Below are 26,553 nucleotides of genomic sequence, written 5' to 3'. Positions count from 1 at the left end.
TTAAGAGTTAAAGTTCAATCAAAGAGTTACCAAGTGTTGCAAATGTTTAAGTTGGCACCTAAAGTGTTAAATAAAGGGAGATTAAGAGAATTTGAGTCAACCCCTGTTCTTGTTTGTCATATTAAACCAGAATGCTTGGAGGGTATTTTAAATTCGTCATCGAATAATATCTCCATGTTCCAGTTTTTCTCTACTTGGCCTTTCTGCAAATGTAATCAAAGTATCAACATTTAAAGCTACAATTAGATTTTTGGAACAGCACCATCAGCAGCATCCATCACTCACTTCCTGAGTTCAGTTTCTATTTATTTTTGAATGGATGGAAGTGTAAACATTTGTTTCACAATAACGTGTACATGCACACACGCAAGCATACATAGAATCAACTGGCTGCATAAGAGACTCTCAATCCTTCAGGGCTGGAAAAGCAGATCCAGCCCACCATGCCGATGTTGGTGTTTTGGAAGAACAATACAATTCCAGCTTCAAAGCTCATTCCCCACAGCTTGTAAATCTTCCTTTTCAATATCCAATTCCCTTTTGAATGCGACTATGGAATCTGCTTTCACCACTCCTTCAGACAGTACATTCCAGACCTTAACAAAATATTCCATAAAAACATTCTCATCTCTCCAAGGTACATTTCTTTAAAAAAGGCTCCTCAATACAGCTATCCCTTGTTTAATGCTCCTAATATGTCCCTAAAAAGTGGCATGCCAAACAAAAACGTCCTAAATGAAGTAATGTTCCCATAAGAAAACAGGGGGCGGGGGTCTGCAGTTGCTCCTCCTGTCAGACACATTAATCTTTGTCTGTTTACTTGGCGGTGGAGTGGTAAATGGCAAAGATGTCTCAGCCTCTACCTCGGCTCCAGCAACTTGCTGCTGGTTGGCATCAACATGGGCACAGAGAAAGTGAGGAGTGCGTGGCAGGCACAGATCCCCAGGAGCTGGTAGGTTCCAGGGAGCGCCTCCAACCTGGCTCCAGATGGAGTTGCCGTTGGGAGAGCCCAGCATGGCCACAGGCAAACAGCCTGAGCAGGGGAACACGAACAAGAAAGATCCGTTCCACCGGGACAGGATGGATACCCGTCCCACCCGGGGGGGGGCCCAGGAATTGGTCCCTGTCCCATCATGAGAGCCTGGGAATTATTCAGGAATAATAACAGGAGCTGTTCATCCAGTTCCTTCAAGCTTAATGTCAATGCTAACCCCAGAATTGAGATAGTGGCTGAGAGTGCTATTGGAAAAATGTCCCAAATGTGAAAATCACTCAAATAAAACATTAAAACAGGGATTTACTGTATTTGGAATTTTTAAAATTGTGTTAGTACTCAAAACACACAGTTTTTCTGATTATAACTGACATTGTGGATCTGAAAAATAGTTGATAATAATGACCTACCTCCCAGGTCTGAGAGAGGCGGCTAACAGCTACATTGCTCAGTCCCATTACAAGAGCAAAAAATGAGTTCAAATTTCTATATTCTTTGCAACTGGAAAGGAATAAAATGATTCATTAGAATTATTATACAAATCAAGATTTTTCAATCTTTTGTGTGTGTTTGACACACGCAAACTAAAAGCAAATAGGTCAAAGAAAGCTTTTTACCATTAATACCAATTTGTCTCAAACCAGAAGCATTTAACTGATTAGCAGCATTTTACAGTCCAATGCTGTGAAAATTGCTTCAATAAAGGTCAACACTGGCCATCTCAACAATAAGCATGCTAAAGACACAATTACCGATTGTACTATTTGCTTATGAACGCTTATTTTTACTGGTCTAATGCCTGGTTTTCAATAGCATAACATGCATAGATCTAAGCTTAGGCGGCAATGCTTTTTTGGAACCCAACCCTCATGATCAACAAGAGCTTCCTACTCCCCACTAATCCCCCACAATAATGATTAAGTGTGAGATTGCTTCTAAAATTAGGATGACTTTTCGAGTCAAAAGAACTGAAGGATGGATTAGTATGGGCTTAATAATATTGACATGTGAGAGCAAGAGCTACTTACTTATTGTTGGCTGAACAGCATCAACAAACGGGTGGATTTACAACGAAACACGGGGCCCCCAGAATGCGGGGAGGGTGGTGGGGGGGTGTGCCAGAATGACGAGTGTGTAACTGAACTGCAGATTGAGAACGGAACTGTCTGATTAAACGTCTCGTGTATCAGCATAAATGCTGCAAATACTCAGTAGATGATGTAGCTTCTATGCAGAGGTTGTGAGTTCAAGCTAAACCTAGGGGAGCTTCTGTTGACTAGCTCATGTTGCAAAAAACATGGGCTTTTGACTGGCTGTGGAACGGAACACAGTGCAAACTTGAGCAACAAAATAATTTAATTGCTCCCCAGAACAAAGATGCTGCCTTTTGGGCACTTTTTCCCGAGGTGAGTTTGGCGATCCTGGAGATTTCCTGACTCTGCACACCCACCTTTGAGAGGGAAATCCAGGCCCTGGTAATTATCAGCTAAACAGCCCAACATCAATGGTGTCAAAATCACAAGAGACCATTGTCAAAAGACAACATTTATCCTCATTTGGGAAAGCATGGGTTATAAGGCGCATCCAGCCTGGATCTGGTGAAGGTAAATAATCCCTGGTTAACCTGTTACTTCATTGAAGAACTCAAAGGGTTGATGAAGTTAATGCGCATGATCTTATAACATATACACGGACTTCAAAAAGCATTGGATAAAGTACCTTAAAACAGACTTATTCAGAAAGTAGAAACACATGCTATTAAAGCAACAGTGGTAACTTAGATATGTAATTAGCTAAGGTTTAGGAAGCAGAGTAGTGGTAAATGGATGTTTTTCTGACGAGTGAAGTATGTAGTGGGGTCCCCCAGAGATCAGTATTAGGAGTTTTATTTTTCCTGTTATTTTAAACAATTTAGATTTGGGTATAGAGAGTACAATTTTCAAGTTTATGTATAAAAATTGGCAATATAGTGAATGATGAGCAGGATAGTAGCAGACTTCAGGATGACAGTTTGGTGAAACAGGCAAACGCATAGAAAAACTCTCCTCATAGCTGCAATTTTTCAGTCCTGGTTACATCCTTGTAAATCTCCGCACTCTCTCCAGAGTAATTATGCCCTTTCTATAATGTGGTGACCAGAACTGTACACAAAATTCCAGCTGTGGCCTTACTAGTATTTTACAGTTTCCCACATCACACCCCTGATTTTATATTCAATACCTCGCCCAATAAAGGAAAACATTCCATATTCTTTCTTGACCATCTTTTCTGCCACCTTCAAGGATCTGTGGACATGCACTCAAGGTCTCTCCCTCTCTCAACTCCTCTCAATATCTTCACGTTTATTAAGTATTCCCTTGCTTTTGATCCCCAAATGCATCACTCCCCAAGTGATGCATTTGGGGAGTGATGCCCTCCCCAAATGCATCACTTAACACTTTTCTGGATTGAATTCCATTTGCCACTTCTCTGTCCACTCAACCAAACCATTGATACCATTCTGGGGTTGACAGCTATCTTCTTCACTATCAACAACACAGCCAATTTTTGTGTCACCTGCAAATTTCCAATCATGCCACCCTCATTTAAGTCTAAATCATTAATATCTACAACAAACAACAAGGGCCCCAACACTGACCCCTGTGGAACACCAATGGAAACTGTTTCCCATTCACAAATACATCCAGTGATCATCTGTTTCCTGTTGCTGAGCCAATTTTGGATCCAACCCCGCCACCTTCCCCTGTATCCCACGAGATCTCATTTTTCTGACCAATCCACCATGTGGGACCTTGTCAAATGTCTTACTGAAATCCACGTAGACAACATCCAATCAATCCCTCATCAACCCTGGTTACTTCCTTGAAAAATTATATTAAGTTAGTAAGACATGACCTTCCCCTAACAAAACCATGCTATTCCTAATCAATCTGTGCCTAAGTGACAGTTTATCCTGTCTCACAATTATTTCCAATACTTTGCCCACCAGTGAAGGCAGACTTACTTCTTGCACCCTTTTTAAATAATGGTACAACATTTGCAGACTTCCAAACCTCTGGGACTTTGCCTAATGAGGATTGGAAAATGATTCTCAGAGCATCTGCTATTTCCTCTTGGGCTTCCTTTAACAGCCTGGGATATAATCTGTTTGGACCTAGTGATTTAACCATCTTCAAGGATGTCAGTCCCTTCAGTACATCCTCTTTCACTACATTTCTTGTTTCTAATATTTTACACACTCCACCTCCCCATCAACCAGAAAGTCTGCATCATCCCTCTCCATAGTGAGGACAGAGACAAAATACTTACACATTGAGAACTCTGCCCACATCTTCTGAATCAACTCATAAATTACCATGTATATCTCTGATGGGCCCTAACTTTTCCTTAGCTATTCTCTTGCTCTTCAAGTATTGATAAAATATCTTAGGAGAACTAATGAAATTGAAATAAAAAAAACATTTGGATTGATTTGGTGATCTCCTATATCCACAAATGGACATAAAATGAACATATGCACTCAAGAAAAAAAAAGAACTGAGATCAGATATGCCAGATTTCCACTCAATTAACACCCAATCCAATTTTTTGACATACAGCCAGAAATGTCTATCAGTTTGCACTTAATTACATTGTTAGCCCCTATAAGGCTTCCATGTAAATTCCCATTTATACTGACAAAGCTCTCAAATAATCCATCTAACCTCCCTACTTTTGTATTCAATTTCCCTCGCAATAAATGATAACATTCTATTAGCTATTCTAATTATTTAGTGATTCATTTACTAGAATATATTTGCATCTCAGAGCTTTGCAATTTCTCATCATTTAGATATGCTTTTTTTAATTTTTCCTGCCAAAATGGACAATTTCATACTTTCCAACATTATACTTCATTTGCCAGATCTTTGCCCACTCACTTAACCTATCTATATTGTTTTGTAGCCTCCTTGTTACCTCGTCACATCTTACTTTCATAAGGCAGGATATGTTAATAACAAAACAAGGGTCAGTACTGTAAAAGCAAAACATGTTACAGATTGCCGTATGGAGGAAGGGGAGGGAAAAAAATCTCGACGGAGGAGAGTGTTCATGGTCTGAAGTTGTTGAATTCAATGTTAAATCTAAGATGCCTAATCAGATGAAATGCAGCTCCTCCAATTTGTGTTGACACTTCACTGGAACATTGCAACAGGCCGAGGGCGTGGGAGAAAGATAGTGACTTAAATTGGCAATCGATAGGAATCATGATGTGGAGATGCCGGCGTTGGACTGGGATAAACACAGTAAGGAGTCTAACAACACCAGGTTTAAGTCCAACAGGTTTATTTGGTAGCAAACGCCACCTAATTTGCCAGTGGCGTATGCTACCAAATAAACCTGTTGGACTTTAACCTGGTGTTGTTAGACTCCTTACTGAATCAATGGGAAGGTCAGGGTCATGCTTGTAGACTGAGCAAAGCATTTCTGCAATGCGGGCACCCAGCCTACATTTAGTCTCCCCAATGTAGAAGAGACCACATTAGAAGCAGCGAATTCAGTAGACCAAATTGAATGAGGTACAGGTGAAATGCTTCTTCACCTGAAAGGAGTGTTTGAGGCCTTGGACAGTGAGGGGGTAAAAGGGCATGTGTTACATCTTCTGCGATTGCATGGGATGGTGCCATGGGACGAGGATGTGGTGTTGGTGGCAATGGAGGAGTGAACCTGAGTATCATGGAGGAAACTGTCCCTATGAAATGCTGAAAGGTAAGGTGAAGGGAAGGTGTGTGTTTGGTGGAGTGGGCAAAAACGATGCAGAATGATCCTTTGAATGTGAAGGCTGGCTGGGTGAAAATTTAGGACAAGTGGAACCTTATCATGGTTCTGGGAAAGAGGGGAAGAGCAGAGGTGCGAGTGATGGGTCAGACAAGCTTGAGTCCTGAACCAAGGTTTCTCACCCGTCAGACAAGAGCTTGAAGCAGCACTGATGGTCATCAAAGAAATGGAAAAAGATTTGTGGGAGGCGGCCTGAGTGGGTGTTGAACAAATTATGTTCTATACCTACAAAAAGACAGGCATAACTGGGACCCATGCAAGTGAGATTAACCTCACTTTGTTAACTCTTTAAAATATCTATAGGAACTCTCACCACTATATGTCCAGCTAGCTTTCTCTCACATGCAAATTTTTCCTTCCTATAAATCTTTTTGTCATTCTTTGCTGTTTTCGTATTCTGCCCTATGCGTTTTCTAAGTTTGTCCTATCTTTAACTTTTTGAGTTAACCACAGATGATGTGCCCTTGAAATTTTTCTTTGTATTCTCTGTATTCTGAAATATCTCCTTAAATGTCTGCCATTGCGTCTCTATTGACTTATCACTTTACCTAATTTGCCAATTCACTCTATTAGCTCTGCTTTCATGCCCTTATACTTGCCTTTATTTAAATTTAAAATACTACTCTTTGTTCCCTCAAACTAAACGTAAAATTAAATCATATTATGAGGTCAGTAATTAGTCCTACCTTGTGGTACAATACCAGGCCTAGTATCGCCTGTTCTCTGGTTAGTGCTACAGGCGCTGTTCTAAGAAATTATCCCGAACACAGATAATGAACTCCTTATCTATGCTACCTTTGCCCATCTGATTTTTCTAGTCTATACGTGTATTTAAATCCCCCATGATTTTTGCCGTACCTTTCCGACAAGCTCCCATTATTTCTTCCTCTACACCCTATCCTGCTCTATGGTTACTGTTAGGGAGCCTATACACCACTCCAACACGTGACATCTTGCCTTTACCATTCCTCATCTCAACTCAAACCATTTCTAAACCCTGGTTTCCTGAACTTGGATCATCCCCCTCTATTATGTCAATGAATAATTAATTTACAGAGCCACCCCGTCACCTTTTCCTCACTTCCTGTCCTTTCCAAATGTCATGTACCCTTCAATATTCAGGTCCTAATCTGTTTTGTCATGTAGCCATGTGACTGTAATGGTTATCAGATTGTCCTTATTTATTTCTATTTGTGTTATCAGTTCATTGGATTTGTTTAGAATGCTACGTGTATTCAGAAAGAGCCTTTAGTTTTGTCCTTTTATTATTTTTGTAATCTCTAGCATTATCTGCTGATTTACTCTTAGCGTTGTACTCTGTCCCTTCCAGTCACAGTCTGTTTATCATTTCCCATGTTAATACCTTTCTCTCTTGCCTTGTCTTTTAAAACCCCCTCTAGTTATGCAGCTAACTGGAACACTGGTCCCAGTATGGTTCAGGTGTAGGCCATCCCAATGGTATAGCCCCCATTTGCTCCAGTACTGATGCCAGTGCCCCATGAACCAGATCATATTTCTCCCACACCAGTCTCTGAGCCACACATTCATCTCTCTAATTTTGTTTACCCTATGCAATTAGCACATTGTTCAGGTAATAATCCAGAGAGGATTAGCTTTGAGATTATACTTTTAAATTCAGTGCCTGACTCCTCATACTCTCGATACAGATCCTCTTTCCTTGGGCCTAGATATGTCATTGGCATCTACATGGACTATGACAACAGGACTCTCCCCCTCCCTGCAAATTCCTCTCCTGCTCTGAGCAGATGTCTGGACTCTGGCTTTTTGCTGCAGAGGGCAGTGCCAATCCCCCTCACTATACTGTCCGCTACCACCACCACATTCCTTTTTGCTCCCCCCATTTGAATGGCTTCCCATATAATGACACTATGGTCAGTCCATCCAACCTGCAGCCCCCACTCTCATCCAAACAAGCTGAGAGAACCTCAAACCTATTCAACAATTGCAGAGCTCACACTCCTGCCCTCTGTGCCTCCTTATCTGCTGAAGTTCCTTGAGCCGCAAACACTTAGTGGTGACAGGTTTGCCCTGGATCACACAGGCATCCAGGACCTCCCACATGCTACAACCATGACATATCACCTGTCTTGCCATTGCTAATGTATTTTAATTAACTACTTAATCATATTATTTAATTATTTGTTTTCTTTTTTATATACTTAATTAACCTTGCCACCAGTTCCGGTACTATTCTAAACCTTAGGAATAGAATAGACCTTATCCACTTACCAGATAGTCACCATACAGCTAGCTTCTCCTTTTCTCTGTTTTTGTTTCTTAACCTAACTATGATCAGCCTCTGTCCCCTACCTGGGATATTTTTTTGGGACCTCTCCCTGTACCCTCTATCATTGAGACTTCTTCTCTTCCCCTGCCTGGGACAATTGTTTTCAATGGCACATTGCTCCCAGTCACATGACCTGGGTTTTTGTGTCGTTTTATGAACCGGTGTGAAAAATGTTGCACTGTATGTGCAGCCGCTCCAGATCTGCACATGTGCAGAAACTCTGAGGTCTGCCAAGATTTGAAGCTCCCGAACTCCACTCTCAACAAGAAGGTAAGTTGACATTTATAACACTGTGCATGTTCGAGGGCAAGGATGTGGGGCAGGGGGTGGCTGCTGACAGCCAATCCCCTGCCCTTGCTCCCAGCCCTTTCACTCCTCCTCCCCCCAGCAGCATTTACCTTCTTCCTGGTTTGCTCCACATTGTTCCGGCAGCAGCCACGGCCTCCCCTGTGGCACTGCCCAGTGCAGTAGTTGCTGGCCTCTGATCAGCTAGCAGTCTAGGTGGGTGGGATGTCGTGTCTGGGTCTGCAGATGAGTGGAAGGACTGCTTCTGTCCCATTAACTGAAGATACAGCACAGCAGTGGTGCCTCACTGCTTTTTCAGGTGGCATGCAAGACACTTGCCAAAAACATACTGGCATACAAACTAGGAGCAGGAGTAGGCCATTCAGCACTTTGAGCCTGCTCCGTCATTCAATAAGATCATGGCAGATCTGACAGTAATCTCTCGTCTACCCCAATAACTTTTCACCCCCTAGTTTATCAAGAATTTGTCTGCCTCTGCCTTGAAAACATTCAAAGACTCTTCTTCCACTTGCTTTTGATGGAGGGAGTTCCAAAGACTTAGTACCCTCTGAAGGAAAACAATCTTCTGAAGGGCAAGTCGTGCCTCACAAATTTGATAGAATTTTTTGAGGAGGTAACTAAGTGTGTTGATGAAGGTAGGGCAGTTGATGTCATATACATGGATTTTAGTAAGGCGTTTGATAAGGTCCCCCATGGTCGGCTTATGATGAAAGTGAGGAGGTGTGGGATAGAGGGAAAGTTGGCCGATTGGATAGGTAACTGGCTGTCTGATCGAAGACAGTGGGTGGTGGTCGATGGAAAATTTTCGGATTGGAGGCAGGTTGCTAGCGGAGTGCCGCAGGGATCAGTGCTTGGTCCTCTGCTCTTTGTGATTTTTATTAATGACTTAGAGGAGGGGGCTGAAGGGTGGATCAGTAAATTTGCTGATGACACCAAGATTGGTGGAGTAGTGGATGAGGTGGAGGGCTGTTGTAGGCTGCAAAGAGACATAGATAGGATGCAAAGCTGGGCTGAAAAATGGCAAATGGAGTTTAACCCTGATAAATGTGAGGTGATTCATTTTGGTAGGACTAATTTAAATGTGGATTAAAGGGTCAAAGGTAGGGTTCTGAAGACTGTGGAGGAACAGAGAGATCTTGGGGTTCATATCCACAGATCTCTAAAGGTTGCCACTCAAGTGGATAGAGCTGTGAAGAAGGCCTATAGTGTGTTAGCTTTTATTAACAGGGGGTTGGAGTTTAAGAGCCGTGGGGTTATGCTGCAACTGTACAGGACCTTGGTGAGACCACATTTGGAATATTGTGTGCAGTTCTGGTCACCTCACTATAAGAAGGATGTGGAAGCGCTGGAAAGAGTGCAGAGGAGACTTACCAGGATGCTGCCTGGTTTGGAGGGTAGGTCTTATGAGGAAAGGTTGAGGGAGCTAGGGCTGTTCTCTCTGGAGCGGAGGAGGCTGAGGGGAGACTTAATAGAGGTGTATAAAATGATGAAGGGGATAGATAGAGTGAACGTTCAAAGACTATTTCCTCGGGTGGATGGAGCTATTACAAGGGGGCATAACTATAGGGTTCGTGGTGGGAGATACAGGAAGGATATCAGAGGTAGGTTCTTTACGCAGAGAGTGGTTGGGGTGTGGAATGGACTGCCTGCAGTGATAGTGGAGTCAGACACTTTAGGAACATTTAAGCGGTTATTGGATAGGCACATGGAGCACACCAGGATGATAGGGAGTGGGATAGCTTGATCTTGGTTTCAGATAAAGCTCGGCACAACATCGTGGGCCGAAGGGCCTGTTCTGTGCTGTACTGTTCTATGTTCTATGTTCTCATTTCTGTCTTAAATGGGTGACCCCTTATTTTTAAATAGTGACCCCTAGTTTTAGGTTCTTCCACAAGAGGAAACATCCACTTCACATTGATCCTGTCAAGACCCCTCAGGATCTTGTATGTTTCAATAAAGCTGCCTCTTACTCTTCTAAACTCGAGTGGATACAAGCCTAGCCTGTCCAATCTTTCCTCATAAGACAACTCACATAATCCAGGTATGAGTTTAGTAAACCTTCCTGTGTAGCAGCTTCTAAAGCATTTACGACCTTTGTTAAATAAGGTGAGCAATACTGTAGACAATATTCCAGATGTGGTCTCAGTATTATGTATAACTGTAAACAGAAAATTATTCCCGTAATTACAAGTGAAGATGCAGCAATATGACAATGGGCATGCAAAATGATGTACACAGATTCCATGCCAACAATCAGCAAGTTTCTCCATCTGCTGTAATGATTTGCATTGTTAGACTGGCCTGGTCAGGGAATAACTGACAACTATAGCCTCTTCTTTTTGACTCTTTCAGGTATACTATTCGATGAGGAGAAAGCCATCAAATGTCAAGCAAGGCCACCCTCCTTGCTATGAATTCATTCTCTATAATTTCCACTGTGCAGTCACAAAACAGGGACTTGGAAAACTGCATAATTCCATCACTTGATCATTTGTATTTTGCCAAGTAAAAAACACCTATTACAAATATTTGCAACTTTTGTAAAGGCTACCGGCAATTTTATCCTTATATGTGTCCACTCCAGGTTTAAATTTACCCGTCCTGCACACAGTGAAGGGGATCAGGTAAAACACAGTTTTCGTATTAGTTTCCATGTATATCTGAAGGATCACAAAGGTTTTTAATTATGCTTTTTTTCTCTCTCCCTGCTTACATTTCTTAATTTTTTTTTGCAGTCTGTACTGGCACCTTGGTTGTGAACCTTCGTCAGCTGCTGCATGAGTGGAACCAGCCTGCTCTTAATAGTACAATACTGAAGAAACAGAAAACTGCCAAACAAAAATAGAACTAGACAAAGGCACACAAGTCCAGACTTTTTCTGCCCGTACCGAAAAATAAAACTGTCCTGCTTAAAAAGACAGGTGTCAACTGTAACTGAAAGCAGAATTATTTCTTGTAACAGGTTAATAACCGTTGATTATTAAATAACAATTAGATTGGCCATGAACCTTTTCCATACTTACTGAGCTGCAATCTTAATAAACTTCTTCAGAAGCTGTACCCGTTTACTGAGCTGAGAACAAAGGCAAATTTCTGTTACAACCCAGAACTGGATTTCATTGAACCTTCGCAGGAACAGATCCAAGTTGGCAGTGGTTTTCTTGAAATGATGTCTTCCAAATGTGTAATAAATCAATTCCAGCTTGGGGAGAAAAATAATTTGGAAAATATATTAATAATACTCAAAGGTGAATGTTGCATTTTTAATCTGAAGGCTACTTGCTGTACGTTAGTGACATGTTTGAAAATTCAAATGTTGCAGCAGCATAATATGCTCTGTGAACTGTGCCATCGTAAGAAGTTTAACAACACCAGGTTAAAGTCCAACAGGTTTATTTGGTAGCAAAAGCCACACAAGCTTTCGAGGCTCTAAGCCCCTTCTTCAGGTGAGTGGGAATTCTGTTCACAAACAGAATTTATAAAGACACAGACTCAATTTACATGAATAATGGTTGGAATGCGAATACTTACAACTAATCCAGTCTTTAAGAAACAAAACAATGGGAGTGGAGAGAGCATCAAGACAGGCTAAAAAGATGTGTATTGTCTCCAGACAAGACAGCCAGTGAAACTCTGCAGGTCCACGCAACTGTGGGAGTTACAAATATTGTGACATGAACCCAATATCCCGGTTGAGGCCGTCCTTGTGTGTGCGGAACTTGGCTATCAGTTTCTGCTCAGCGACTCTGTGCTGTCGTGTGTCGCGAAGGCCGCCTTGGAGAACGCTTACCCGAATATCAGAGGCCGAATGCCCGTGACCGCTGAAGTGCTCCCCAACAGGAAGAGAACAGTCTTGCCTGGTGATTGTCGAGCGGTGTTCATTCATCCGTTGTCGCAGCGTCTGCATAGTTTCCCCAATGTACCATGCCTCGGGACATCCTTTCTTGCAGCGTATCAGGTAGACAACGTTGGCCGAGTTGCAAGAGTATGTACCGTGTACCTGGTGGATGGTGTTCTCACGTGAGATGATGGCATCTGTGTCGATGATCCGGCACGTCTTGCAGAGGTTGCTGTGGCAGGGTTGTGTGGTGTCTTGGTCACTGTTCTCCTGAAGGTTGGGTAGTTTGCTGCGGACAATGGTCTGTTTGAGGTTGTGCGGTTGTTTGAAGGCAAGAAGTGGGGGTGTGGGGATGGCCTTGGCGAGATGTTCGTCTTCATCAATGACATGTTGAAGGCTCCGGAGGAGATGCCGTAGCTTCTCCGCTCCGGGGAAGTACTGGACGACGAAGGGTACTCTGTCCACTGTGTCCCGTGTTTGTCTTCTGAGGAGGTCGGTGCGGTTTTTCGCTGTGGCGCGTTGGAACTGTTGATCAATGAGTCTAGCGCCATATCCTGTTCTTATGAGGGCATCTTTCAGCGTCTGGAGGTGTCTGTTGCGATCCTCCTCATCCGAGCAGATCCTGTGTATACGGAGGGCTTGTCCGTAGGGAATGGCTTCTTTAACGTGTTTAGGGTGGAAGCTGGAGTAGTGGAGCATCGTGAGGTTATCCGTGGGCTTGCGGTACAGTGAGGTGCTGAGGTGACCGTCCTTAATGGAGATGCGCGTGTCCAAGAATGCAACCGATTCCGGAGAGTAGTCTATGGTGAGCCTGATGGTGGGATGGAACTTGTTGATGTCATCATAGAGTTGTTTCCGTGATTGTTCACCATGAGTCCAAAGGAAGAAAATGTCATCGATGTATCTAGTGTATAGCATCGGTTGAAGGTCCCGTGGTGCCATCAGGCAGGAATGTGGAGCACACACCAGAGCATTTCCTTCACAGTCAACGAGCATAAATCAAAGGGTGAGTTACTTTGTGTTCATCCACCTCCTAACGGCTGGGTACAGCACCAGATTGGCAGAGGCAATAAACTATGCAGGCGTTTTATCTGACTTCTCAACTTAGAGGAGCAAAACAACTTGAGAAAAAAAAAACACACGATAAAGCTTAGAAATTACTTTTAAAGGTGGCTCTGTCAGTTGCTCAATGAACTTATTTCAGCGAGTACTTGGATAAGCTAGGGATAGTGTTGGTGAAGATATCGCAGCTGGAGTAATAAAGGTCTCACATTAAATGCCCAGATGTACTGGCTTAGTTGAACCTGTATGGAAGGGATTAAAATTGGTTTTAGGAAGACAAAAGTCAGCTCAAGCTGCCTCCAGTTCCAGCTCTTGATCATTATCCAATGGCCCCTGTTGGAAACACATGATTTGGTGAGGTAAATAACAGCAAGTGATGTTGATCACAGTGAAATGGGTAGATGAAACTAAGTGAAGCCTCACACGTGAATAACGTCATAGACTCTTATGCACAGAGGTGAACACTGGGGAGAAAGTGTGGAAAATTGAAAAAGAAAAAGACAAAACACAAAGAAAAACATAAAAATATTATCCTTGTTATCTATCAAAATCTATTACCCTAACCAGCCTATATAAATGCATTTAATAAAGGAACTAGGTTGTGGGGGTTGGGGAGACGTTGCATCAATTTTCAGATACAGCTGTGATAAATAAAAAGTTATCACATTTTGAGTCACAAGACTATTTTCCTCTCCAGGTATCTATGAGAAGTGGTCAGTCACTTTCAATTTGTCACAATGTAACTCCAGTCTGGCTGAATATCGAAACATCACAAGGACACTCAAACTGGAATTCTCATCAGGAAAACAAGGATGGAGGACAGCTGTCAGTCATATTAAACATTATCCAGCATCATTCTTTGTTTACAAAATAATCAAAGCAAAGTAATTGGTCAGTTGGGAAGGTAATTGCCCATATGTTTCAAATATGTTAATTTGATTCCACAAGAGTCAAGCCAGTCAACTTAAATCAGTAAGTATGAGACTGTGGCCAGCAAATGTCTCCTGTGTAAAAACTCTTGTGGAAGCTGAACTATTTATCCAAATGTGAAAGGCCCTTGGTCCTGGTTATTTTTTTAATGTTTAAAAACAAATCACTTTTATTTCCTTCTTTTCAACCAAATGAAGATGGGATAGGTCGGTTTCCTAGTCAACTCCAACCTCAGGCTTAGACTAATCAGTGGCAGCACCGCCAGACCAGTCTTCAGCAGCAGGCTGGGCCCTCCAGTCCTGGTTATTAACCCAGGTATCCAGGAAATAAAACATTCCATAGATTGGCCTCAGCAAAGGGGGATTTACAGCTCCACGCTCAAATCGATAGAGATCTTGGGCCATCTAACTCAAAATACCAGTTATTACGGCGGTCAGTGTGGCCACGGGTTTCTTGGAACTCTGGGGGTCAGTACAAATCCTATAAATAGAAGAATTACAGCAGGGGTAATCCAGGGTTAACATTACTATTACAGCTAGCAAACTATTGCCTGTTTTTTTGTTCATTTTATCTACGAGGAGGAAAAGTTAAAATTTCAGTAAAAGTAATGGCTGCGATTTAGCGACCCCACCGATCACAGGCACAAATCCCGTAATGGCTGCTGAATCTTGTGAGCGGCCAGAAACGGGATTTCCTCCTCCTGGTGACAAAATCAGGTTCCATTTCCATAAATCTCAATATATTAGCATTTACTTACCGGCCTAGCCCCCGGGTGGTGAGAGACATGGCAGGGAGATGCCTTGGCAGGGCCAGGGGCGGGCCCTCTGGACGCCTCATGGTGAGGTTTCCCGTATGTGTGTGTGTGGTGTGGAAGGGATGGAGGGAGAAAGTAGCTCCAATGCTCATAAGGGGATTGGGGAGTATGCCTCGATGTTGGGATTGTGTGGTGGGGAGGGGAGCCCCAATGCTTTGGTGGGAGAGGCAGACCTTCTATTAAGTCAGTGAAGGGGCACCCTTTTTTAAAAAAGGGCACCCCGATCTCGGGATTCCTGGCCTTGCTGGTATCTTTAATCCCACCCTTCCAGCTGAAGGTATGAATCTCTCTTCCCCTTTCAAAATGTGGAGTGTTGTTCAATAGGGAGAGAAAAACCAGCTGTGAAGCTTGAAAACTTCATATCAGTTTTCTTGCCTGAGCCAACACTCGAGAGCATTTTTACCTGATGTCTCTGTCCTCTTATCTCATATCTGTCACCTGGAATAAACTGGTTCTGTAGTTTATAGTCCAAACTATAGTCTGGTAAGAGTGTTATTCTGTTATCTGAAATCTAGCAGATGAAACGGATTGTGTCAAAGCCAGCCAGCTAAAAGTAGTAACAGTGACCCCAGAAATCAGAGTAGAAATACTTGTACATTTGAAAGAAGAATTGCAATATGATAAACATAGCAGCTTGAAGTAAAACTAAGAAACCTTTGACACATAATTGCTGCATGTTTGATGCATGGCAATATGCACTTTAAAGGAAACTTTCTCCATTTTAATAGGAAACAGCATCCAAAAATAGAAACAGAAAGCAGTTGCATTCCTGTTCCTGGCAACGAACCAAGAATTTCTGTTTGAAACATACACCCTTTTTGACGTGACACACTACTCCTTTGTATTGTGTAACAACATTTCTTAGCTGTTTAAGGTCATCTGTTTTGCAAGGAAGCCGATTTCTTTTCCAGCTTTGTATGGCTTAGTTGCTTTCTATAATTTAGCGTTAAGTGGTGGCATTTTTGCTTCTTTCGGAGTTCCAAGAAAACTTCAGAAAGATATAATCTTACATCTCTGCTTCCATACCTACAGGATTAAACGCTGCATGAATTCTGCAGCAGTGAATTGAAGACAGCAGGAATAAAATATTACCAACTGTTACACTAGACTCATTTCACATGGCAGAAGCATTTAAACAGTGATAAATCTAGTTTAATGTGGGCAGAATAAATCAAACTACAACTGAAATATTATTTCTTTGATCCCATTTATGCTAAAATGTTAGTTGCAATGCTAATGGCAACTTAAGCCAACTTTTCGGAGGAAGCAGAGAAAATAAAAGATATACAAAATTGGGAAAAATTGAAAGGAGCTGGTGAACACAAATCAAATATGCAAATCTTTCAGAATGTGGAGTTCAGTTGATAAACTGTAAAAGTAGGATCTGGAATCTCAGGCTCCAACACTCAATTGGTAGAACTTTTGCCTCAATCAGAAGATTGTGGGTTCAAGTCCCACTCCAGGGATTTGAGCACATAATCTAGGCTGTAACTCCAGTGCAGTGCTGAGGGAGTGCTGCACTGTTGTCTTTTGAATGAAACGTTAAACCGAGACCCAGTCTGTCCTCTCTGCTGGTGTAAAAGATCCCTCGACGTCACTTCACAATGTCTTGTGTCCTGATATACAATTCAAGTTCCTTGTTTCAAAAGGCAAAGTGATGATGCTAAATCTATTGCAATTAACTGCTTTGGCCCAGTTAGAACATCTGGGTCCTCTATTTCAGGAAGGATGTCAAGGTGATGCGGGGATGTAGAAAAGGATAATGAAGATCACATGAGGGATGAGTTACTTTATGGGGGGGTCGGGGGGGGTGGGTGGGGGAAGGGAGAGGTCAAGAGAACATTTTTGATGCGGGAGACCAGCAGCCAGGCCATTCTGAAGCAGAATCCATAACATCTTTTAATAAAGGAAGCAGCTAAATATTTAAGAAGAAACAATTTGAAAGGACACAGGGATTAGATGGGGAAATGGGACAAAATGGGTAGATATTTCAAAGGTTGTAGGTCATTTAATAGAATGAAAATAAATTTAAGCCTCTTTCAGTTGCACAGAGTACTGAATGTGTAAAATTGATGTGTAATTCTAAGTTTTAAAGCTGTGTTAGTATGGGTAGTGACATGAAAGCTCTTACTGTACCTCATAGACACAATTGAATAACTCCCAGTCATAAATCGTCATCTGGTAGGCTAAATCTTTAGAACTCATCAATTCAAAAGTTGCCATTGTTCCAGTAGATGGACCCTCCTGATCTGGCAGAGGTGTCTGAAAAGACCACAAACAAAAATTAAATAAAATATATGTTTCAGTGTCATTTATGGACATTTATGGTCCAGATGTTCTGGCCAGCAGTGGACTCGGATCACATGTCACTGACCTAATTTAAAACTGCACCCTTGTCTTTTAACGCTAGAACCCATCCCAGCTTTAATCCAGTGACGAGGTGAATTGGGAGGCCTCGTGGTGAAGTACAATTCCAGCGAAGCCTCGCCCTCCTTACAAACTGAAGACACACTGCGGTCTGAGGCCTGTCTTCAGTTCACCGAATTTCACTGTTTTTAAATGCCTTTATTCGGTTCCCACCTCATAGAAATCATAGAAACCCTACAGTACAGAAAGAGGCCATTCGGCCCATCGAGTCTGCACTGACCACAATCCCACCCAGACCCTATTCCCATATCCCTACATATTTTACCCACTAATCCCTCTAACCTACGCATCTCAGGACACTAAGGGGCAATTTAGCATGGCCAATCAACCTAACCCGCACATCTTTGGACTGTGGGAGGAAACCGGAGTACCCGGAGGAAACCCACGCAGACACGAGGAGAATGTGCAAACTCCACACAGACAGTGACCCAAGCCGGGAATCGAACCCGGGTCCCTGGAGCTGTGAAGCAGCAGTGCTAACCACTGTGCTACCGTGCCTCCCCACAACTCAGATCTCCTGACACTGTCCCACCTGGCAATGCTCACATTCAGCAGCACGGACAACACCCTAACCCTCTGACAATGCTCGTCACCAGCACCCCCCGACAGTGTTCACCTCCTCCCTACAACTCTAGCAATGCCAACCACCTCCATACCACCCAACAATGCTCACCACCCCATTCTGCACATCTGAACAGTGCTCACCAACCCTGTCAATGATCACATGCATTCCATGCGATGCTCATTTCTCTCTGACAATGTTAAAATGTTTCATCCCCCTTTCCAATATTCTTATCAGCCCCCTCCCTCCCCCAAAATACAGCCAACACAGCTTGAGGGGGGGGGGAGGGGGGGGGAAGCAATGAGCGTCGCATGGAGTGCATGTGATCATTGACAGGGTTGGTGAGCACTGTTCAGATGTGCAGAATGGGGTGGTGAGCATTGTTGGGTGGTATGGAGGTGGTTGGCATTGCTAGAGTTGTAGGGAGGAGGTGAACACTGTCGGGGGGTGCTGGTGACGAGCATTGTCAGAGGGTTGTTGGTACAGAGGGAATGTACAAGATACAATGCAGCATAAAGAATGTTGTAATTTAAAATTCAGGGTTCATAGAATCATAGAAACCCTACAGTGCAGAAAGAGGCCATTCGGCCCATCGAGTCTGCACCGACCACAATCCCACCCAGGCCCTACCCCCATATCCACCCACTAAACCCTCTAACCTACGCATCTCAGGACACTAAGGGGCAATTTTTTAGCATGGCCAATCAACCTAACCCGCACATCTTTGGACTGTGGGAGGAAACCAGAGCACCCGGTGGAAACCCACACAGGCACGAGGAGAACGTGCAAACTCCACACAGACAGTGATCCAAGCTGGGAATCGAACCCAGGCCCCTGGAGCTGTGAAGCAGCAGTGCTAACCACTGTGCTACCGTGCCGCCCTATATTTAATTAAGGGTTGTAACAGAAAATTCTTTTGATCCAATAAAAGTTTGTTTGAGGTTATTATTCAAATCGTTAAGTTGACCAAGGAAAATGTTCGATGTGGCCATGTGTCTACACCTAAAAGTAAGTTTCTACATGTCATGTTAATACAGGGATGAAGATGTTACAAATAGTTAAAAACAACATTCCTTTTAAAATGAACTCTGATGGACAGTTAAAATGACTGCCAAGAGGGTCAGACAACATTCTGCAACTTAAAAAGACTAAAGTTGATTTATTATTCACAAGCAGGCTTACATTAACACTGCAATGAAGTTACTGTGAAAATACCCTAGTCGCCACACTCCGGCACCTGTTTGTGTACATTGAGGACGGATTTACTATGGCCAATGCATCTAACCAGCATGTCTTTGGACTGTGGGAGGAAACCGGAGCACCCAGAGAAAACCCATGCAGACAAAAGGAGGATGTGCAAACTCCACACTGACAGTGACCCAAGCCGGGAATCGAACGAGGCAGCAGTGCTAACCACTGTGCCACCCTGAAATTGGATCTGACTAACAAGGTTCCAGAAAGTTCTGAATTGAATTACAAGGGGTGGGGATCTCCTCCTCGAATGGATATGCCTAACCAGCATTCCTCTATGGAATTTCACACCAGCTATTGTCGAAACTTACTCAAACATGAACAATGACTCCAGGTTTGTGATATAACAAAGGAGAGCTATTAAGACCAGTTATCCATAAGTGAAGTGTGAAAGATCACTATTTACCTTTTATTGAATATCAATGGATTTTACCATGTGACTGAAACTGATTCTTTACCACAGAAATACCTTCTGTTGTATATCAATGACTGTTAATCATGTGATTGAAATTGTTCCCTGATACTGAAAATCTTTTATTCCTTAACCAGATGAGACCTGGGATGTCTGCAGACAAACATCATGCCTAGATTTCCGACATGTATTGTGCAAAGCTTCCTGTCTCCTGGACAGGCTTTCAAAATGAGTGGAAAATCTCACAATGGTGGATCATTTTCCAAGGGCTATCCGTATTGATCAACTTTATTTATATTTAAAATGATTCACAGATGTCAATAAAATATGTTGCAACAACTTGCATGCATGTCAGATAAAAATCAGTACCATAGTATAGGAGGAGACATTGAGTGTGTCAAAGAAGTTGGTTTTAAGGTGTGTCCTAAAGCAAAAAGGTGAGGTGGAGTGGTTTAGATACGAAACTCTTCAGCATGTGCCCTAGGCAGTGAAAAATGATGGAGCAAGAATATGCAAAAGGCCAGAGTTGGAGAAACACAATTCACGGAGGATTGTAAAGCTGGAGGAAGTGTAAGGCTTAGGGAGGGGCGAGGTCATTTAGGAGTTAAACATGAGGATGGGAATTTTAGGATCGAGTCTTTGGGGTAAATTGTGAACCAATGTAGGTTGGGGGTGGGCTGGGGAGACAGGGTGGCGAGTGAGAAAGACTTGATGCAAGGTAGCTCACAGCAGCAAAGTTCTGAATGAGCTGAAGTTTATACAGAGAACATGAAGGATGGGCGATTAGTTAGGAGAGAATTGGAACAGTTGTCTGGAGGTGACAAAGTCATAGGTAAGAGTTTCAGCAGCAGGTGGACAGAGTTAGGATTGGAAGCAGGCAATGTTAGAGGTAGAAGTGGATATTCTGTGATGAAGAGGATACGGGGTCAGAAGTTCCAATGTTGCAGAATCTGACGCATTCTGCAACAGTCTCTGGGGAGGAAGATGGAAGTAAGAGTACAAAGTTTGAGGAGAGTGTTGAAGACAGGATTTCTCCTTTCTGATGTTTAACTGGAGGAAATTGCAGCTGTTGTGCTAACATTAACTGTTCCTGCCGAGTGGAATAGGAGCAGCAGGGGTGCCACCTGTTTTCCATTGATTTCAACAGCAGGGTGTTAACTGGGTAGCTGACCGACCGCTGCCCCTAGCCAACCAGGCAGAACAGTTAAAGTTAACTCCTTGATATTACTCAAGCACCTCTCTGACAGCACAGAGGCAGTGCAGAGTTAATGTTGTGTATCAGTGTACATGAGGAGGCTGACATCATGTTGATGAAGAGAGAAAGTGCGGTCAAGGGTAGATCCTTGTGCCTCCCAAGGTAATGATATGGGTGAAGAGAAGTCATTGCTGGAGATGTTCTGGCTATAATTAGGTAAATGTGGAACCAAGTGAGAGAAATCCCACTGAGCTCATTAACGGAGGAAAGGCATTAGACAAGGTTGGTGTGGTCCACTGTGCCAAAGGTTGTAGAGATGTCAAGGAGGACAAAAAGGATAATGGTCCACAATCACAGATAATGTATTTGAAGCTACAGTGTCCATGGTTATTTACAATACATAATGAAGATAATAGTACACGATGCACTCTTGCAATGATGCTCTCTCTTGCTGTAATATGTGAACTTTCTGCTTAAGAATCACTGCATCCCAGAGATTTGTCATTTAATGCAGAACCACAAAATTTCAATATTAAAGATATATTAAATTGGTCTGATATAAAATAAATTCATAGAAGATTATAAAACATTATATATTCTCATAGTATTGGTAAATGGCTTCTCCTATTTGGTATCATACTTGCTGTTTTCCTACATATATCAAATCACATTTGTACTTCCATTCCATGCAGAGTATAATAAAATCTGTGGCGGATCTTCAGCTGAATTAACTTCATCCATATGCTGTCAGATATTAAACATGGGTTGTTGACCTGTTAAAATTGTATAAATTGAAGGCATAGGTTGTTCTCCCGGAATTTACAGATTCTGGAAATAATGCAGCTTCACCCCTTACCGAATATTTTATGGACAAAGTGCAATTTCCTGCATGGTTTCATGCTGGAAATGTGCATCAGCTTCAAATATTTTGAAGACAACATATTCTTCCAGAAATACCCCTTTAACAACCCTCCAAGCACTCATTTAATTGTTTATGGCCAATTTGAATTGATGGAACGGAACAATAAAGGAACTCTGGTTTCTATTCTATTCTTATTGCAGCTGGTTCTTCAGTTGTGAAACATTATTGACTGACAATCTCTACTAAAATGAGGATTTCCCATAAGGGGAAAAGGATACAAGACAACCATTTTAAGCCAGCAAGCATAGGAAATCAGTATTTACAAGAGAAGCATCTAGTTTCATTTTCATGTCTATCAAGGGAATACTAAAGGTCAATTCATGTCCTGCATCCTTATTGTTTCAACCCCCTCCACCCCATACCCTTCATCATGGGACAAATCTAATGTGCAACACATCGAAGTTTCAATGCCCAATCATACCAATTTGGATGCAGCATCTGTCTTTTTTGGTCTTAGGCTAAATTAATCTGGAGTGTGTTGCGGGAGGAGGGGGGAAAGAGTGGGGGTTGGTGTTTCAACTTGCAAAAACCATTAGGAACATCAGTATAATCTTCAACAAATGCTCCTGTATCTCAAGGGGAAATCACATTAAAAAATAAGTTAGATCCAGGCCTTAGACACCTTCCTTAGTAATATGAAATAAACTTTTCAAAGTCATTACTTGTATGTACTAGTCAAAATGTCAAACGTGTTAACTTTAGTGATCAATGAGTTTGAAACAATAAGAAAATCCAGCAGTTTTCATGATCATTGTAAGCCACTAATTATATCATATTTACAAAAACTGAATGTGGCAACATGCCTTGGTGGATTCTGACCTTGTGATCTCTGAGGTTGCAAGGTCAATCAATAAGCTACTCTACCTATCCTTGAGTTTCAGCTGTCCAACCTTCCCAACTTCTCTGTGGCCAACGACTAGAGAGAAAAAGCAGCAAAACAGCTTGAATTCTGACTGTTGATGGAATTGAACTTAACTTTAACCATTGTTCATTCTCAGCAAGTGTGGAACTTGGGGTGCATTTTACGTGTCCCGCCATTCTCATCAAGTGAGAAACTTTGGGATGCATTTTATGGGTCCCACTGGGCTTATTTTCGGCAGGGTTGGCTACATAAAATAGGAGGTTGAGGCCTGTTCTGCTCACTACTGGTGAATTTTCAAAAGAGGTCCTTTAACAGATATTAAGGCCCTGATTTACATGTTAAAGGTGTTGTTCATGATGCCTAAACTATAAGTCTCAGAAATTCAAGAGTGGGAGTAACATCTGTGCAGATTGGGTGCAAGCTTTTCAACTGTTAAATCAGAATACTTGACGCCCATTTTACAACCGACAAAAGAATTATTTGTCTGACATTGATCTTCGTTCCTGCCTTTTCCTTTGTACTAATTGTTCCTCTTTTGGTAATTTCTCTACCTAATGACCAAGTTTGAAAGGTACCCACTGGCTGACAGAGCAGATGGAGACTCAATAATAGAGCTTCAACGAATTTATCTCTCATTTCCAACACTGCAAATAAAAAACACTGATCTCCAGACACTAGGAAGAGGGGCAATAGGTTCAGGCGTCAGGAACTTTTTAAACATTTACTCTTGTAATATTAAACTCAACGCAGCATTATTTCAGATGATTACAACCATCGGTTGTAAAATGGGCGTCAGGTATTCTGATTTAACAGTTGAAAAGCTTGCACCCAATCTGCACAGATGTTACTCCCACTCTTGAATTTCTGAGACTTATAGTTTAGGCATCATGAACAACACCTTTAACATGTAAATCAGGGCCTTAATATCTGTTAAAGGACCCCTTTTGAAAATTCACCAGCAGTGAGCAGAACAGGCCTCAACCTCCTCTTTTATGTAGCCAACCCTGCCGAAAATAAGCCCAGTGGGACCCATAATTATTTGTTTTCCAGCATCAGTTGCTGACAGGAAGTTAATAAACAAACAATCTGCTATCTGCATTGACCAAACTCGCAATACCAGCATCATCTGAGACTTGGAGCAATGAAAAAATAACTCAATCCCATTTCCTATTTTAAGATTGCAGGTTCTTTAAGTAAAGTAATTCGGAGATGCAAGTGCATTTAGTTTTGGGGTCACTAGTACAAAGATTAATCTTAAATATGCACCTTATTCATTAGCATGTTGGATCATAATGTGCTTTTGTGAAAACATTAATTTACTTTTCCATACTTTGGAAAAACATGTACAAACGCATGAAATAAAAATGTCAACTACATGCACCAAGATATGAAATAGCAGAAATATATAGGGAGGATACCTGATAAAAATAGAAACAGCGTTAGGGATATACATACCAGAGAATCAAACTGTTCCCTCGGACAGACAAACAAACGCCCATTTACATTTGGTATTGTAAAAACTGAAACTTCACTTGGCTTCAGCACCACTTTTTCTGAAAGAAATGGGAAAAAATAAAGTGAAAGTAAATGAGTTGGTCCCTAACTGCTCACTAAATCAAAAGCAGTTTCGGAGATTGCTCATTTATTTCTATGATCCAGTGAGAGCTCTCACTCAATCTTCCCTTACAGTATGAAGCCAGTGCCAACAGTATCAATATTCTCACTGTACATCATTTTCAGCTTTGTGTTATTCACACTACTAAAAGATTTTTTTTGGTTGGGGAAAGTGAAAAAGCTACCAGCCTGAAACATAATCCCCCCCTGACTACCCATTCTAGCCATTCGGTACTAATTCTGTCAAACCAGGACTATTTAAAGAACCAGATACAGAAAGAAAGAACAATGAATTGAATATAAAAAAGCAAACTACTAGGCGAGGCAGAGACATCGGGAAAAATAAAGACCAGATCATATTGAACAGAGCAAAAGAACTATTTAGAGAAATGCCTTTGTGGGCTGTGACCTGCCATATTTGTGTGACCTCTGATGTAAGTTTCAGTAGTTAAGCAGCTATTTTACCCATCACATTAAATGTGATATCAGGGGTATGTAGCTGAAACTGAGTGGATTTGCACAGCTGAAAGAGAGCCAACCACAGCAAAGAATAATTAAAACTTTGTTTTGGAACTTTGTATAAATATTGACTGATGGGTGAATCAGTTTGGATTTAAATATTCCAGTTCCTGCTTCTGTGGCGTTGAAAGGGGGTTCGAGACGATTGGGAAACTCATCCAGTTTTGGCAACAGAATTATGAAATTGCAACAGAGTTAAACAAGAAATTTGTACAAATAAGAACAACTCCTCTATTATCTGCACTGGGGAAAGGGGGCTACAAACTATTGTACCCTTGACCCCATCGAGGAGCAGAAAAGACAGTCTTGTGAAAATTAGGGGCCTTTGAACCCTCTACTAGTGTTATTTTTGAATGCCATGTGTTTAAAACCAGAACTGAAAAAGAGAGGGTGAATATTGGTTAGTAAGTGACTTATATTGAAATGTCTAGCTGAACTTTGCTAGTGTGAGCAACTGCAGGATGACCTCATTAGAAATAGGATTGCCTTAGGAAGAAGCGATCTCTCTATGACAGCATGTCTGCTGACAGAAGAGAAGCTCTCTCTTAAGAAAGCTATTGTGGGTGGCATGTGATATAGTGGTTAGCACTGCTGCCTCACAGCGCCAGGGACCTGGGTTCGATTCCCGGGTTGGGTCACTGGTGTGGTGTTTGCACGTTCTCCCCGTGTCTGCGTGGGTTTCCTCCTGGTGCTCTGGTTTCCTCCCACAGTCTGAAAGACGTGCTGGTTAGGTACACTGACCCGAACAGGCGCCAGAGTGTGGCGACTAGAGGAATTTCATTGCAATGTTAATGTAAGCCTTACTTGTGACTAATAAATAAACTTTAATGTTACTTTAATATGTGCAGAAGCTATGAGGTGGTTCATCCACCAGCTGAAGAGGATTGATGGGAGAACTGATGGGCCTTTGCACTGTGCTGACAATTCAGACTTTCCAAGCACAAGTCAGTGAAAAAAAAACTATTTACAGAAAGACCAGCAGAAAGATCAAGGCCAGAATGCTGGGTGTAGGATTGCAGAAGGTACTGCACAAAAGAAAAGGAAGCATGTCTAGAGTGAGGAAAGCAGTGCTCCAACTGCAAGAAGCTGAATCATGTTTGCTGGAAAGAAGAAAAGCAAGTCTATAAAGACGGTTGCTGAAGAGATGTTGGAAAATGTTTCTGACTAATCACGCGATGACCAATAACACAGATTGGCACCATTAAGTCTCAAAGTAAAGTAAAATATGGTTTGTGACTGTTGGAATGATGACTGCATCAAGTTATTAAAGTGTCAGATAGACATCGGTGCTACGTGAAATGCCATGAGCTTGATAGATCTGTGTGAATTTGCTCACGATGGTGACTCAAAAATGAAGCCAAAGGTAAGTTTGAGGCTCTATGATGGAACGATGCTCACCCCAAGAGGACAAACTAAGCTGAGAGCCCAGAGCAATGGGGAGAAAGAAGATCTTCAGTTCCAGATAATAGACACTAAACAAAATCCCCTCATCTCAGCTGAAACCAGTCAAAAGCTTGGACTGTAACCCTCCAATGTACCAGAACAGATGTGTAGAGTTTCACATGACACAAAGCCATTGACAGCTGAACAGATTCGGACAAATTACAAAGATGTTTTCACAGGTCTTGGATGTCTTCCTGGTTAATATCATCTGGCAGTGGATGAGATTGTGCGACCATCTCAGCATTTTCTGAGAAGAATTCAAACTACCCTCAAATC

At 42.1% G+C, this 26,553-nt stretch overlaps 1 protein-coding gene across 2 annotated transcripts in view; it reads right to left on the bottom strand.

Moving 5' to 3' along the window:
- The window catches only part of rapgef4a (Rap guanine nucleotide exchange factor 4a), a 284,780-nt gene that overhangs the window by 27,098 nt on the left and 231,129 nt on the right, over positions 1-26,553 (bottom strand). For both annotated transcript variants that reach the window (XM_078228399.1, XM_078228400.1), the window contains 4 exons: positions 24,157-24,254; positions 17,207-17,332; positions 11,450-11,628; positions 1,405-1,495 (listed from right to left, as the gene is read on the bottom strand). In XM_078228399.1, the coding sequence (XP_078084525.1) occupies positions 1,405-1,495; positions 11,450-11,628; positions 17,207-17,332; positions 24,157-24,254 (494 nt within the window). The remainder of the gene's footprint in view (positions 1-1,404; positions 1,496-11,449; positions 11,629-17,206; positions 17,333-24,156; positions 24,255-26,553) is intronic.

The sequence above is a fragment of the Mustelus asterias genome, chromosome 14 (assembly GCF_964213995.1).
Source record: "Mustelus asterias chromosome 14, sMusAst1.hap1.1, whole genome shotgun sequence".
Lineage (NCBI taxonomy): Eukaryota > Metazoa > Chordata > Chondrichthyes > Carcharhiniformes > Triakidae > Mustelus > Mustelus asterias.
The sequence above is the reverse complement of the archived record's forward strand: the minus strand, read 5'-3'. Positions and strand labels throughout refer to the sequence as shown.